The sequence below is a fragment of the Melospiza melodia genome, chromosome 18 (genome assembly GCF_035770615.1).
Source record: "Melospiza melodia melodia isolate bMelMel2 chromosome 18, bMelMel2.pri, whole genome shotgun sequence".
Classification (NCBI taxonomy): domain Eukaryota; kingdom Metazoa; phylum Chordata; class Aves; order Passeriformes; family Passerellidae; genus Melospiza; species Melospiza melodia.
The window spans coordinates 9,217,732-9,233,641 of NC_086211.1; the positions used below are offsets into that span (position 1 = coordinate 9,217,732).

Here is a 15,910-nt window from a genome sequence, read left to right on the forward strand (position 1 = left end):
TGATTTCTTGTAATTAACATATACACACAAATGAATTTAAAACTGCAAGCATAAACATTACTTGCTCACTGATCCATTATCACACTGCTAACAGATCAAGCTTAATCAAGTTCTATCAGGTTTTTTGTGATTATACACATTATTAGACAAGTCTCGTTTCATTTAGTCTCTAAACAGCGACATTTTATTACAGTCAGAGTTAAGTAAGTTTGAAAGAGACTTGCTGTCTTGTTCTTATAGCCATGTAGCCAGAACAATTAATGAAAAAAAATTAAACACCTGGACTAAATATATCACATAAATAACTTTCCTGGCTAGAACTATCAAGTTACTGACAGCAGTAGCATCATTAAAAAAATGCAGTTAAACAATTTTCTCTGAAGGAATTCAGCCACTTAAAAATAGTTGCTGGATTCTCAGCTTCACAGTCAGTGTTTCTCAGTGGCTTCAGCAGGGTGACCTTGGCTGCCAACAGCTGAATTCTCTGCTGCTGTAACAAAAGGTGCTGAAATGCTGATGCTGTTTCCTGGACACCAATCTACACTGGAGGTATGAGATGGAGAAGGAAGCACAATGTTCGTGTTAAACTGGAACAGGAGGGACAAGAAAGAAGATGGGGGAGTTTGCCCCACGTTTGGAGGGCACTATTCTAATGAAACAAACACCAGCCTCATTGAACTTGAGTCAGGACTGGGGAAGAGCTCAGCCACTAAAGGTGGGATTTTGGCACAGACAACCCAAAAAGGGCAAAAGAATGGATTAAGTCTCCTATGAGCAACTTGAAAAAGTCTCTAGATTGCCCTGGGACTTAAGGGATACGAACATCCCTGACACCTGCTGACAGCAATCCAGGGGATCTGGAAGCCAGGAGGGAGTGTGGGACAATCCCTGGACACAGACAGGCCAACCAGGGCCTGCTCTCCTACTGCTCACAAACACAGGAGTGCTGGGGGTGTGTTAATCCTGGCAGCCTTGGCTGCAGCAGCCTCCAAGGTGGAGTTCAAGACCCTGAGGGCAGCAGGAAAGGCAGAGAGCACATCTGTGGCCTCATGACAGCACCCCAGCTTATTCAGGGATCAGCCACAGGAATGTGTGAGGCTGTTCTGAAAGCAAGAGTTTGAGAGGGTTGACAGTGTTCATAGACAAGGTCCTACAAACACAAGAATGGTCCTTCTGGATACTCAGGGAAGGCAGAGGGAGAGAGAAAAATGTAGGAGAATGATCTGGCTAAATGAGGGACTCATGCCTGAGAACCAATGAAAAAAGGACATAAAAGGGAGTTGGAACCAAAAACATACTTGAAAGAAGGAATACTGAAAAAGTACCCAGGTATGCAGGGCTGCTGTAAGGAAAAGTGCTCTGAGGGCTGCAACTAGCAGAAGGCAGCAAAAGCTTCTGCTGCTACTTCAGCAGTAAAATAATAAAATACAGCCCACTGCTGTGTGAGGCAGTGACAAGCAGCAGGTACTCAGAGCTTCCCTTGCCTCCCTGCACTGAAACATTCTCCCAGAGTTAATGGAGCACAGGAAACATCAGGGATGGAATCAGCATCTCCTGTAAAGCTTCAACCCAGGCCATCCCATGGGACTGATGGGATGAATCCAAGAGTACTGAGAGTGCTGGCTGATGACACTGTGAGACACTGCTCTATAAGCATCAAAGGGCTGTGGAGCTGGGATCTTGCAGTCTGGATGAGTGGAGAACAAGATGGGTGAGGAACTGGCTGCTGGACTGGAACTTCACTGCTGGGCTCCAGGTGTATTGGTAAAGGAACACACATTTTTTCATAAAACCAAACAGAAGGTTCCAACTTGACATGAGAACAGTAACATTTTTAGAAATCAATTCCCAGAGTTTTAGAAAAATGCAGTCAAATAAACACATAATCTGATCAACAATATTTTACAGATTACCATTTTTGTCATATTAGATCATATTATACTTAATGCACATAAATGCCTTCAGAAGGAAGTCCTTCATTGTCATGGTGTATCTAGATGTAAGCATAGAGTTCATAGAAATTATATTCAGTGAGATAGCTGCACTATAAGGTAACACTTAAAATTCTTGATGTGATTGTACCACAATATTAGTGTTACCAAGAATAGATATCCTATTCTGATTATGTAATCAAGAAAAACTTCTGGAAATAATATTCAGAGTACAAACTACTTTTAATCAGCAGCTAAATACCAAGATATGATTACTTCGTTGCTCTAATGACATCTGTAATGGATTCCAAGTGCTGTGCCTGATTGCTTCCCAGCTGATCAGGATTCTGTTCATCACTTCTAGCTGCTGGAATTCTGAGATTTCTTGGAGTTCCTGTGCAAAAGGCTTCAACACTGGTTCAGCTAAATGGCTACAGTGCATGCTTTAAAACAGTCCATCAAAAACTTTACCCTTAGTACTCCATGATAAAATGTTTTAAGAGAAGACAGGAAGATCTGTGTCGCCCACTCACTTTTTTACCAACAGGAATTGATTAAAAATCTGTATAACCTCCCTGTCCTTTTAGGCAACTAGTCCAAGACTGCTAATCCACAGATATCTGCACCACAGAGCAAGTCACTGTTATCTCTGTCATCAGTTTAGACAGAAAGACAAAGGGCTGTAAAATTGTCCTTTTATGTACAACTTAATGGTTAAATTGTACTTTTATGTTTATCAACACACAGCAGAGCAAGCCATTTGTACAAACACAAAGGCAATAATGAAGTAATTGTTCCAGCTGAATATTCTACAATTCCTTTTAATAGTGCATTTCCTTAACCACTTTATATAACTACATGATAACACAGGCTTGAAAACTATTAACATAATTTCAATCACCAAGAAATTATTAGAGAAGTTAAAATATGGTGGCTCAAGTGAGGTAATCATGGAATCATTGAATCATTTAGCCTGGAAAAGACCCTTAAGTTTACTGAGTAATGAACTGCTCTTTCTTGCAATTTCTTGGAAATTGCATGAGGCAGCTTCAAATATTTATACAAGGCACAGCACATCCATCACACAATGTAGGTGATCTCACCAGTACAATCCACTCAGTTTCTTTCACATGTCTATTAGCAAAATGAATAATGCTACTGTTTTGCAAAGCCCTGACAGGTTTGTATTTTAAACATTCCCAAGTCTGAGACATACACTGGCAAAAGGGACAATAATGACTACAGAGAACCATTGCTAGAAAAACAAAACCCAACCAAATACCAGCAGTACCACACACAAGATTTACTGTACCCAGCCATTCAGTGCCCAGTGGGAGTCAGAATATTGCTGGCTCTCTAGTTCACACCTAAACTCTACCAACAGAGAAACCTTAGCATAATGTTCTTTGAAGTCAAAAGAGACAAAAGTACTCAGAACTTTGCACTGTTTTATGAGTATTTGAGAAATATCCAGGTAAACTGTTATCAAAAAGAAACCAACTTAGCCTCCTAGATTTTCTAAATTTTTAGAGTGAAAGATCCCTTTCAACAGGATGTATAACACTTACTATTTTCCTGACTTTTCTTTCAAGAGATACTGAAACCAAAATATTTGCAACACCTACACAAATTAGAGGTCCTAATCAAAACATTTATTAAAACTCTGCTATAGGAAGATGATTCCAAAATTAATGGAAGCATGTAAGCCAATAAAACTTCACCATGGCATACTTTATGGTCAAGCTACTGAGGTGTTACACAGTAGATTCAATCAAGCTTAAATCTGTTGTTTTTTACACTTTCCCACTCTTTCAGCAAAACTGTGTTCCGATCAAAAGAAAGCCTACAAATACTGTCAATCAATTTGACAGCTAAAGTCTTAAAATTACCACTGTGGGACACTGAAGGAATTAGTGAAAGGTCTCCAACGTGCTCGAGGCCCTGCCGTGTGAGCAGGGGCTGGGAAGCAGCTCCTCAGGTGCAGGTGGAGTGTGAAGCAGAGCAGAGCACAAGGCACAGGATGTTTGCAGCTCCCTGGTGCATTGTGGTGCTGGCAGTGACAGAGCCAGGGCTGTCTGCAGCTCTGCTGCTTATCAGGGCTAACAAATGTGGGACACCGTGCTCAGTTCTGCTTTCCAGACCACTTCTCAGCAGGTAACACCACATCTAATTCCACTTCCCAGAAAAGTACTTCTCTTTCTTGTAACTCACCTTTCTGGATGGTTTTTTTGTTCTTCCTCTCAGGGTACAAAAAAACGCACTGAGCTCAGAGTCCCACAACCACAGGACAGAGTTGCTAGAGCTCAAACTCACTGACCTTTAGCATTTTACAAATGTAAAAATTTGAATCTATTAAGCACTAGAAATCTATAGAATTCTCTGAGCCTTACTCACTTTAGGTACTCAAAAAGCCACATCTAGTTTTTCCTATTTTCTTGCCATTAGTTTTCCCCAGTGGCTAGAGCCCCTCAAAGCAAGCAATTAATAAATGAATGTACAGATGTACAGCTGTAAGATGAATGCTACACAAAGTCAGATGAAAAAATCAGAATAATATCTCAAGAATCATCTACAAATCACAGCTTTTTTCCCCCAAAATACCAAAACAGGAACTAATACTAATGATACTTATGAAAGACTATTTTGAAGTCAAGTAAATTAGCCTTGTTGCCAATCTGAAGTATAAAAAAATAGAGTTATTACCTTTATTCTGCACTTTTAATTGACTTACCTGGCATTCCATGGACAAGGTCTCCACACAGCACAAAGAACTTGGGTTTAGGGTTTAGTTTGTTAACAGCCTGCACTGCTTGCTCTGTTAATTTAATTTCTTCTCCCCATTCATCATCTCCATTATTAGTGTCTCCCTGTGCCCAAGCTTTTATCAGTCCAAACTGAGGATCTGCTCCTTGGATGAAGTAGAAGGGCCCCTTCCATTGGTACTCAGCATCTAAGAAGAAAAAAAAGGAAAAAAAAACAGTAGAGAGACTTAAAAGAGAATGAAAGTTTCCACACATAATTAAATTGATTGTTCTTCACCTCAGTAGGTTGACACTGCTTTAATTCAAGTACAGAATTCTGTACTCATTCATACAGGACAAATATAAAGGCAGAAGTACAAAATTTTCCTCTAATGTATAGTTGTAATAAAGGAAAGCATATTAATCTAATTACACCACATAGTAATTACAGACTGATTAGAGGAGAAGTATGTGAAGAATTCAGCAAGTAGTGCTGGAAATTACAGGACTACAACACAGGACAAGTGTGTAACATTAGATTTCAGTTGACTCTTTTAAGATTCCAATTATTGCTTCTTTAATTACCAAGTTAAAATACACAGGTTTCACATTTCATGGTTCCAGTAGACTTTTTCTTAAATTATTAAGGAGTTGGATGCTTTTTTGTTCTCATAGTTTTAGAGAAATTTGGATGTAGCACATTCTTTGGAGTCAGAACTGAAGCCACTCAACAGGTCCAAGGTCAGCAAACACTACACCCAGCAGCATCAGAATCATCAGCAACAATGAAAATTAAACTTACTGCTGCCACAATTGTTCCCAAGACCTATGACAGAAAGGTGAGAACTCAGAAACAAGCTTCTATTGATAGAGTCAGTGTAGGCAGAGGGTAGGACAGAATCTGTACTGGTACCATTTTTTGAATACTTCTTTCTCCAGTATTGTAATACCAAGCACAACAAAGGGTGACATATAGGACTACAAGCCCATTTGGAAGAAAAAAATCTCAACATTGGGCAAATAAAACAAGAGTTGGCTACAAATTTAAAAGAAAAATTCGTAGCCTGTTTCCCATACTTATATCTGTAGCTGGAATTGAAGTACAAACACAAGTATACTGTGGTTTCCCCAGCTGTCTATATGCATTCATTTGCAACCTGAATATTTTAGTTTTGACAGCTCTATTTGGCTTAATACATTTACTGTTATTGGAGGTTTTTAAACAGCATTTAAACTGTTAAAAACTCACAGACTACATCCATCTCTAGTTGGATCTAAAAAGAAAATATTCAAATGATTTAAAATTAAAATATAATCTGTAAATATACTCTCATATCATGTCAATCTGATCTGAAATCCATTTTGAGGCAAATGGTCTTCTGGTTTTCTAGCAACAGTAGAGAAGTTGCATGTTCAACACATGGATGTACTTTTGATTTCCTTCCACAAGCTCTAGAACTGAAGTTTCACACTTTGCAAGAAGGGGAGTGAGTTTCTTCCAAGCAAGGTTAGCAAACTGAGTTCAGAATTCATCTCTTGCACCATGGATATGGATAGGCCAGAGTGAGGGATGAGGAACGCAGGCAACCCCCGGAAGCTGCTTGTGATTGTCATCTGTTGCTATGGCACCAGATCCTTTTTCCAAATGAAAGCTTCTGCACTTTAGTTAAAGTCACATTTCATTTCTAAACAAAATTATTTATATACCAGAACCAACTTACTCTAAATAATAATCATGTATTTTATAGACAGAAACTTCTAGCCATTCATTGGCTTTTAATTCTGGAATAAAATTTACTCTTCAAGTTATGCAACTATTCAGAGAAGTGAAATGATCTATCTATCTATGAGTTTGCAGTATAGGCCTTATGGAACCAGTTGAATGCCAAAAATAATTTCGGTTTTTATTTTATGACTTGCAAGAAAAAATACAGTTGCCATAAAAGCAGCTTACATGATAAAGGCAGTAAAGGCACTGTTTGTGCAGAGAAACCAAGTTACAGTTTTTATAGGTAGAAAGCTATAAGAAAAAAAATCAGTTAAGGAAGCTTGCATCAGAAGCCCTTTATGACCTCTACAAAACGAAAATGAAAAAAGGAATGTTTGGAACAGGAACTTGGTTGGAAGGAGTGGCACAATTTATTCATTAAATGAGGACAAAAGAACAAACCTTTGAACAAGATGGCAGGACTACTACTACCTGTCCCTTTTCCAGCAACCTGACAGACAGTACTGATAAATCAATGCTGAGCAAAATCTACTTGCTTTGTATTGTTTAATCTGAAGTCAGTCTTTTTACCATAGCAGCCTAAGTAAAATATAACTCCATTTATTTATTTTTACAGAGACTACTTAGAAAAAGAGCCAGCATTTATTTTCAGAGCCTGTGTTTCAAGTATGGACAGACTGTGTTATGCTGTCAGAGCCCAGCATGGTGCTGGTGGCCACAGGCAGCGCCTGGAGCAGCCCTGGCTGGGTGCACAGGCAGCAGGGCTGGCCCAGCTCCCAGGGAACTTCACACAGAACCCTGAACACACACAGGTCTGGCAGGGACACAATGCACTGGCAGGAAGCAGGTGGGAAAGGCAGACTAGGGGTTATTCTAATATATGTTTCAGGGATATTTTATTTTCCTGACTTATATTCATGCCAATACAGAAACTCTCTAGGTTTCAAGTACCTGAATGTTTCTAAGACTGTGCACAGATGCTCTGGTTTGAGTGGGTGAGTGATGGTCATGTGAGGCAAAGAGAGAGACTGATAAGATGAATTTCAAAAAGAGAAGTTCAGTACACAGACAGAATCAAGAAATGGCAGAAGAAAGGAGAAACAGAAGATGCAGGGGTGGAGGTGGTGAAGAGTGGGGAGAAAAGGAAGGAGATAGGAGGTGAAAAAAGAAAGGAACTGAAAATGATGCAAAGGTATGTGCTATATTCTCCTGTAGGAAAGAAAAAGATAAAATGAAGAAAGTGAAGCAAGGATATCAGAAGAGAGCCAGGAATCAGGGCTATATAAATAACATTTACTTAAAATGTTAGTTAACTGGTCTTAGTCAAATAATTCAGTCAATAGCAATTTCTGTGGTATTCAATAACTTATCAAATAGTTACAAAAAGAACAGTAAGGCTGAAAAAATATTTTCTACCTTTGTCTTGTTATTTGATCACTCCAACCAGAAACATTAAAAACAAATAACCTTTGTACTTAAACCAAATACCATTAGCTTATTACTTATCAACTCACTGCTTTTGTTTCCCATGAAACAAAAGTATATGGGAACAAAATAATGTAAGGACATTGTTTAAACTTACAACTTAACTTTTTTCTTAAAATCAGAAATGTGCTTTAAGTACTTTAAATACAAAACCAGAATATCATGATTAGAGTTGTATAAGTACACCAATGGTGTGAACTTGCACATAGCACCAACCTTAAGGCTGTTCTGAATTCAGCACATCCAGGAGGTAACTCTTGAGGGCCCTCACTGGTCTTCAGAGTTGTTTTTGCAAGTTTTTCCTCATCTGGGCAAGCCATGACACCAGTCCAGCTAAAGTGTCAAGTGTTGCTACCAGTGCAATTTCACTAATTCTGCTGAAAACCCCAGGACTAGGTCTGCATGAGTGCTTTTCCAAAAAACCAATATGGTGAGAGGGTGGCAATGAGAAACAGCTGGGAAAAGCATCTTCCACTACCACAGATGGATCCAGGAGTCTTCTGCCTTATAATGAAGTGGTTTATCAATGGACCCTGTTGAGACCAGTATTCTGTACCCTCCTTTTCTCCCTCAGCAGCTGCTTGTTCATGTCTTGATTCAGCTACCCACAGAACAGGTACTGTGAGCAAGCAAATGAACTTTGTCTGCCCTGTGGCCAGGCCCCACAAGCCCCAGTTTGAGCCCTTTCTCTGGTCCCTGCACTGGATCCCAAGAGCAGTGCCCAGGGGATCATTCTGCTCCCATGCTGGGGGCCTGCCCAAGCCTGGCAGAGGGGAACTAACAAACACCACTGGCACAAGTGGTGGCAGGCCCAAAGCTGCTCTTGCAGCAAGCCTCTAGTCGTGATCCAGGTCCCAGCTGCTACTTCTGAAGGTTTCAGTCAAATAATGTGTACAATGGCCATCATCCCTTCAAATGCAGCAAATGACTTCAGTGGGAATAACAGTAAAGGCATCTTTCTCACTAGGAGTTTGAGTTTTTGAGCCTTCAGATGAGCAATGTAGCTGTATTAGATGAAGTGCATGCTAGGTAAAGCAATAGAAGATTAGGATTCAATTAATAATTTTTTCTGTCCTCTTGCTTCCATCAAAAAATTGAATGAAGCTGACAATGCCTCAAAATTGGCTCTTCATCCTTACAGACACTGAAGCTGTTTGTGATTCTCAGAATTTACCATAAGAAAACACAAATGCAGAACAAAGTTGAGACTTCTCTGATAACTGAGGTACATATGACTTCCATTTCTGAAGGACAACCAATGTCTGTGGAGCTGCTCTTACACACCAAGCAACAGAAAACTCAGATTTCGTATCAGTTTTGGTTCCAGACCTCCTTAAAAGCACAGCTGACGGCCACAGAAGAAGTCCAACTACTGAACATGTTGTTATGCCTCAGTTTCAATAGCTTCCCACTCTTTTTCTGCTCCCATGAATGCCAAAGTACAGACAGAGGATCGATGCAATGTATTTTTAGTAGCACTGGCTGAAAAACAGTGCCAGCTTCTAATTTTACCTAAGGATTAATTCTGTGAAGGACCAAAGAAGTCAGCAGCAGCTCACCAGAGAGAACCTCAGCCATGTACTGTGATCACAGGCAAAGAGACACTTCAAGGACTTAAGTGGGATTTCAGCAGGTTCTCCCAACTTCTAAAGGACAATAGCTAATCTCTTGCTGTGCCTTCATTTCTTCCCCTTTTGCTTTTCCTAGTTTCACATCTCTTTTCTCTCCCCATCTCCAAGGATCACCAACATCTATTGAGATTGCTCACAGAAACCACTGGCCTCTGACAGGTACATAGGATTGTGGATCCTGGTGGGATTTCCAGTATTTCCCTGGGGGGATTTTTTATAAGTACATTGGTTGGGTTCAACAGTATATTGGTGTTCTTCTTTCCCTACACTCTGCAGAATTTAATGGAAACAAATCAGTTACAGAAAGTTACTCCTGTCCTTAATCTCTCTTTAGACACTACTGTGTCAGAGCAGTTTGGACATGGACACATCTCCAGCGCCTGCTCAGTGCACCACAGGCAGTAACAAAGATGAAGATGCCCTCACTGTCACGTTGGGTTTGACAGGAGAACCAATACCTGAAATTCAGAGCACAGCAGACACAGGGACATGGTTCCCTGCCCTGAGTTGTCTCTGCTTACAAAGTGTGCCTGTGACTCTTTTTCTGAGTAAAACTGAAAAGGAAGCACAACCTTGGTTTTCCAAAGAAGGTCCATGCAGGAAGGAAAATGGAATCTCTTAAGTGAAGTCAGAATGTATACATCACAGACAACACAAACAGCAACAATTTGTTTCCATTACTCTCAGTCCTGAAATAGCTTAAAAACCAATAAAGGAACTGTGCTACATTTTTAATAATTTCTTGTTATATATTAAAATATTCTCAATAGAAGTGGTTTATAAAACTCATTATTTTTGTATGGCTAAATACCAAAGATTTCAGTCTAAAGAAAGTGCAAGTCTTTCAGCTATTTTTTTCTATGTGTACCTGGAAGTCTACCAAAGACATGACTACTGAAGGTTCTGTTGGATGACCAAGGCAACCTGTCATGAATTATGCCATTATAAGTACCAAGGGTAAAACCCTTCAAAACAGGTATTAAAATACATTTTCAGATAAAAAATAAAACTTTTTAAAGAGTAATTATTCTAGAAATTATGCACTACAAAAATACTGTCAGTAGAAACCTAAATGACAGAACATGGTTTCTCAAAAAAAGAGACAATGCTACTGTTACCAAAAGATACTTTTAAACTTCTTAGATAACTATCAAGGTAAGAAATGCCCTCTCAGACACAGTTTATTTGTACTGAGGGCTACAGAAGCTAAATTCTAGTCATGCCTTATGCCCACCCCCAAATTTAACATGTAAACTCATTACAAAAACTTTACAGCCCAGAACTGTAGGTGTGAAGGGGGGTGGCTTGCATAATGACAAGGTGAAGTCACAGAAAGTTTCTCAAAACCCACGTAAAAATTTCCCTAATCCATATGAGAGTTGGAGACAGTACTGGGAATGGAATATGCAAGCTGGGAAGCAGTTTGATCAGTGCTCAAAAATATTACTGTTGAAGAGCTCTAGAACAGTAATCAAAATGTGCCAAGCTCTAACACTCTTCAGAAAGCAAGAAATCAACTGTGGTTGTATTTAATTTCAAAAGAAGGCGAATTATATATAATTATGATGCTTTTAAAAAGTGCAAAAATCCTTGAAGGCAGCATGGAAACTATTCAAAGACACTATCCCAGAGGCTCAGACCATATGCACAGCATTTACTAAGGACTTCAGAAAGACCAAAAAGAATCCAGAGTGTCTAAACTACTTAAGTAACAGTGATAAGGAGGCTGGTAAGAGCAGGTCAATGTCCTTTGAAAAGCTAAAGCATTCAAATAAAAAAACCAGGAAAGATTTTATACACTGAAAGGTTTGATACTGAAGTCCAAGAGGTCAAGCTAAAAAAAGTGAAGAACTGAAAACAGGATAAAACTGAGAACTAAAAAAGCACTTTGTACAGGAATTAGGAGCAGGTAGTCTGCCATACAGTCACTATGGTTAACAGGTGTTCCAGACATGCAAGATGCACCCAAAAAGAAAGGCTGAAATAATAAAAAACAAGGTACATTTTTGTATCCACATGCATCCACTTGTGAAGATCTAATGTGATAGTTCTTCCTGAGAGACAGCACATCAGGTCTGTTCCAAATGAAAATACCAGTAGGTGATTCCACAAACAGACACAGGCACTAACAAACCACTCAGATTGGGTGGCACCCATACAACTCCTCAAAAGTGAAAACCAGTGAACTCCTGGGGAGTTATCCTTAAACCTGCCCTGGCACCAAAGGAACAGGGGAGGTGGCCACTATTACATCCACATTTAAAAGGATTCTGGTAACAACTGACTACAAAAGTGGCATCTGTACAGACAAGGGATGGAAGCACTAACCAAGACAGTAGCTCCTGTGTTTACTGATTCTTCAGAAAGAGTAATCAACAGCTTTACAGGGACAAGGGAGATCCACTTGATCCCATCTCCATGAGGATCTTACAGTTCCTCACCAAAGACTCTTACGGAAGCCAAGCTGTCTGGAAATGCAAAATGAAGTCCTTGCATGCACAGAAAACTGGTAAGAAAAACAAAAATGGACAAGACACTCAGATGCCACCTGGATCTGTACTAGGACCTATATACTGTTCAACAACTCAAAACAATCTGTCACAGCAACTGAGCAGTGAGGAAGTGGAATTTGCTAAAATTAAGCCATTTGACAGCTTGAAAATCAGGCCTGGTTGTGAAGAGCTGAGGAGAGACTTCCTATGCAGTGAGCGTTCAAAAAAGGATGAACTTTGTGCAAAAATGTGCAGCATAGTGCACGTGGGGAAAACACCACCAACTTCATATGATTTTAACCAAGTGCTACCAAGAATCACCTCAACATTCAAAAATGGAAAAAATCAGAGATTGGAAAGGAATAGAGAACAGAGCAAAATGAAAATATGAGAAGTAACTGAATAAACTTTGAGAGTATGTACAAGATTGGTGAGGGAGGTATGACAAAGGAACACAAAACCACATGTGGAACTGAGACTGTGAGGATGCAATACTGGTTATTCATCTGTTCCATATAAAGGTTTCAGAACCATCAACTAGAACTAGCAAAAGACAGGTTCAAACAGACATTTCTCAACCAGTTCAACTGACAGAATATCACTTGTTTAGTTACTTGAAAAAAGTGTTCCACCACTTCCACCAAAGAAATTCTTTGCACAGCATGCCACTGACATACTCGGGACCAAAAAAAACCAACCAAAAAGCCAAATAACTCCCTGACTTCTGGAGAGAAGTGGTGAAGACAGCACTTACCCAAACATATGGTCCTGTTTCTTCACTCAAGTGCTAACAGAAGTAGACAGTTGAAGCAAAATTTCACATGGGCATAAAAGACACAATTTATTTCACAAAGTAAAGTCAAACCATACAAAGGTCTCTTGCCAATCATGTAGGTTATTTATACACTGTTTACTACTGTGCCTCATTGATTATATGGATAATTTCAATCTCTCACCTCAAGCTCCTCATGCACATGTCCCACATCAAGGGCAGAGGAGAGTGGTTACAGGTGTAACCTCCACATTATGTAAAAGCAGAGTGAACAATTTACCAGTAGGGAAGAGGGACTTTGCAGAAACGGTAGGAAAAAAGGAAGGAAATTTAGCTCTCAAGAGTGGCTTTCAAACTTTAAAAGCAAACAGTGCGCCAAGCCACAGCAGTAGCAGAAAATGTGGATGCATGTTTAACAGGAGTGGAACCTTAAGATTGAGAAAAGCAACAAAACAGCAACTGATTTTTGTCTTAAACTGCATGAAAATTTGCCTCAGTTTTAACAGCCCTTGATTATCTTTTTTTCTAATAATTCAGTTATTAAAACGTTGTGTTGAACTTTAGCCTCTTAAGAAAGACCCAAGTAAATTATTTACAAAAAATATTGCACCCGAAGATGGTAGCTGGACTATGATAGCCTAACAAATCCTGAACAAGACTAGAAGGAACCAACTGGTAAGAAAAATCTTAAGTAATATTTAAAGAATTCCAAACACTTTAGAAGAAAGAAGCACACCTGGTCCCAAATGACATTTTCTTCCACGTTTAAGGAAATTTTCAAGGAGTTAAATACAGTTTTTACTCAGAAATTTTTACACTGCTGTTGAACACTCCTTTTGTCAAAATTCCACTGTATAGTTGATTTAACTAGATGGCTTGTCTGCCATCTGTCCCCTCAGCAAATGCTAGGCATTCTGTTCCAAACCAACTAGACCATCTGCAATTAATAGGTTGCCAGAATGGCTGTATACATATACTTCACATGCTCTGAGCTGGTGATTTTTCTTTATTTGGCAACAAGCAAAGCCAAATATTTCCAGTGCAATCCAAGAAAAGACCACAAAATTGATGGGATGAAATAGCCTTGCTGACCTCACCAAACCAATACAATTTGAAATTCATAAATACAGAGAAATAGAAGACCTTCTATACATGACCATGGAAAACGATTTCTTAACACAGCTGTGTGCCTGAAAAGCCCCGGCACACTGTAGAACCTCCATCCTTGGGAGAATTTTACAAACAGGTGCAGTCACTGAGATGTTAAGGTGTTAAATGCGCTCCTCTGTGTCCAGCCACAAGCCAGAACCAGCAGGGACAGGCGGCTGCCACCTTTGGCTCGGCCTCGTCCCCCTACCCACCTGGCGGGTGTGGAAGCGCGTCTGCCCCGGCTGGCTGCGGCGCAGGGCTCGCAGCGCTGCTCCTGCACAGCGGGGCAGGGCCAGGGGAGCACCCGTGCTGCTGCTGACCCGAGCGCGGCTGAGCACCCCGGGGAAAGCGGCATCTCACCAAGCTGTGAGCCACCTTACACCTCGGTGCCCTTTCGTTCGGGCACCAACAGTGACCCAGCGGTCACCTGTTAGGTCACCCCTACAGGTACAACCACAGGACAGCACAGCGCTGGCACCAACAGCTCCAAAGGCTGTGGAGACCCGGTTCAGCAGCACCGACAAGCATTTAAAAACGAATCCGCTGCTGGACACTGCTGGAGTCTGCACGGGAGCCAAAGCGTGGGGACAAACCTGGGCGCGCCCCGGCACAGCGGGGGCAGCGGGGCGGCCACAGCCCCGCGTCCGTCCGCGCTGCGGCCGCCGGTGCCCCCCGTGTCCCCCGCTCGCCGGCAGACAGCCCAGGCCCCGGCGCTCCACACCTCCCTCTCCCGGGCGGCAGCTCCTCCCGCCGCGGGGAAACCCGGGGCCTCCCTCCTCACGCCCCTCCCGCCCGGCAGCGCGGCGGGGAAGAGCCCGCGGGCGATGGCGCGGCGCGGCCGGCGCTCCCCGTACCTGGGCGGAAGGCGGTCAGGGTCCTGCCGCGGGCTCTCAGGAACACGCTCTCCGCCGCCGCCATCGCCCCGGCCCGCGGCCGCTGCCACCGCTGGGCCCGGCCGCCGAGGGGGCGGCACCGCCTCCGCCGGGGGCGGCGCCTGGCGCGGGCGGGAGGCCCGGGACGCACCGGGGACGCCCCGCGGGCCCGGGCGCTGTGGCCGCGCTGGAGGCTCGGGGGCCTGGCGTGAGGGGAGCAGCGGTGCTCGGGCGGCTCTGGGGCGAGGCCTGGCATAGCCCTGGGAGCAGACAGGGGGCTGCGGGGCGGCTGCTGGCACCGCCGTGTGTGGGGGCGACTTAGGGTGGAACCTGCCCCGAAGATGCGCTGGCTTTTAAATAAATTATAATAAATTTATATTACATCATATTCAGCTTGTTCCTAACCTGCGAACCGAAGTAACCCCTTGTCTGAAAGCATTGGCAACCTTCCTTTGTTCCTTCATGGGTTGTTCTCATCAGGTTTTCTCAGTGTTTAAACGTGCTCCCGCATTTAGGTATCGCCAGCAACTACTCTGTGAAAAAGAAAAGAGAAGTTTCGTAGGGAGAGCAAAGCCCCAGTGTCCCCCTGCTCCAGTTACGCAGAAAAAGCAAAGCCCCAGTGCCTCCCTGCTCCAGTGGCCCCAGCTCCGCCTGCCCTGCCCATGGGCACAGTGGAGGGCACCGAGCAGGGCCCACGCAGCTCCTGCTCCTGTCAGAACCAAGCTACACAGTGAGGTGATGGCTGAAATAGACGGGTGACCCTTACAAGGCAATGTTTTCTTCATCTCTTCTGACCTAGAATTCCTTTTTGACTCAGCCATCCAGGAGCAACAACACGGTTGCAGTTTCCCAGTCGAACAGCTGGGACCCCATTATTCTGTGTGGTGCAACATGCAGAGTTCTGAGTGCCTCTATTAATTGTGTGAAATCTGCAGCAATGTGTTAGGTAAGGTTAATATTGTCAACTAAAATGCATTCCTATGGCTAGATGGCTTTTCCACCTGTAAAATGTGGGTATTATTATCCACAAATAAAAACAGCTTCTTCAGTCCTACTTGTAAACTGCTTAAAGATCGTTAGATGGAAAGCGCTGGGGGAAGTCTTTTTT

At 42.1% G+C, this 15,910-nt stretch overlaps 1 protein-coding gene across 2 annotated transcripts in view; it reads right to left on the reverse strand.

Annotated features, from left to right (window-relative positions):
* CPPED1 (calcineurin like phosphoesterase domain containing 1) overlaps positions 1-15,320 on the reverse strand; it is a 34,498-nt gene extending 19,178 nt beyond the window's left edge. Inside the window, exons 1-2 of one of the 2 annotated variants that reach the window (XM_063171046.1) lie at positions 15,208-15,320; positions 4,663-4,881 (exon numbers count right to left, since the gene is read on the reverse strand). In XM_063171046.1, the coding sequence (XP_063027116.1) occupies positions 4,663-4,881; positions 15,208-15,241 (253 nt within the window). In that variant the 5' untranslated portion in view covers positions 15,242-15,320. Of the gene's footprint in view, positions 1-4,662; positions 4,882-14,784; positions 14,887-15,207 lie in introns of those variants that run through there. The other variant, XM_063171045.1, reaches the window with a different exon arrangement.
* Positions 15,321-15,910: the final 590 nt, after the last annotated feature.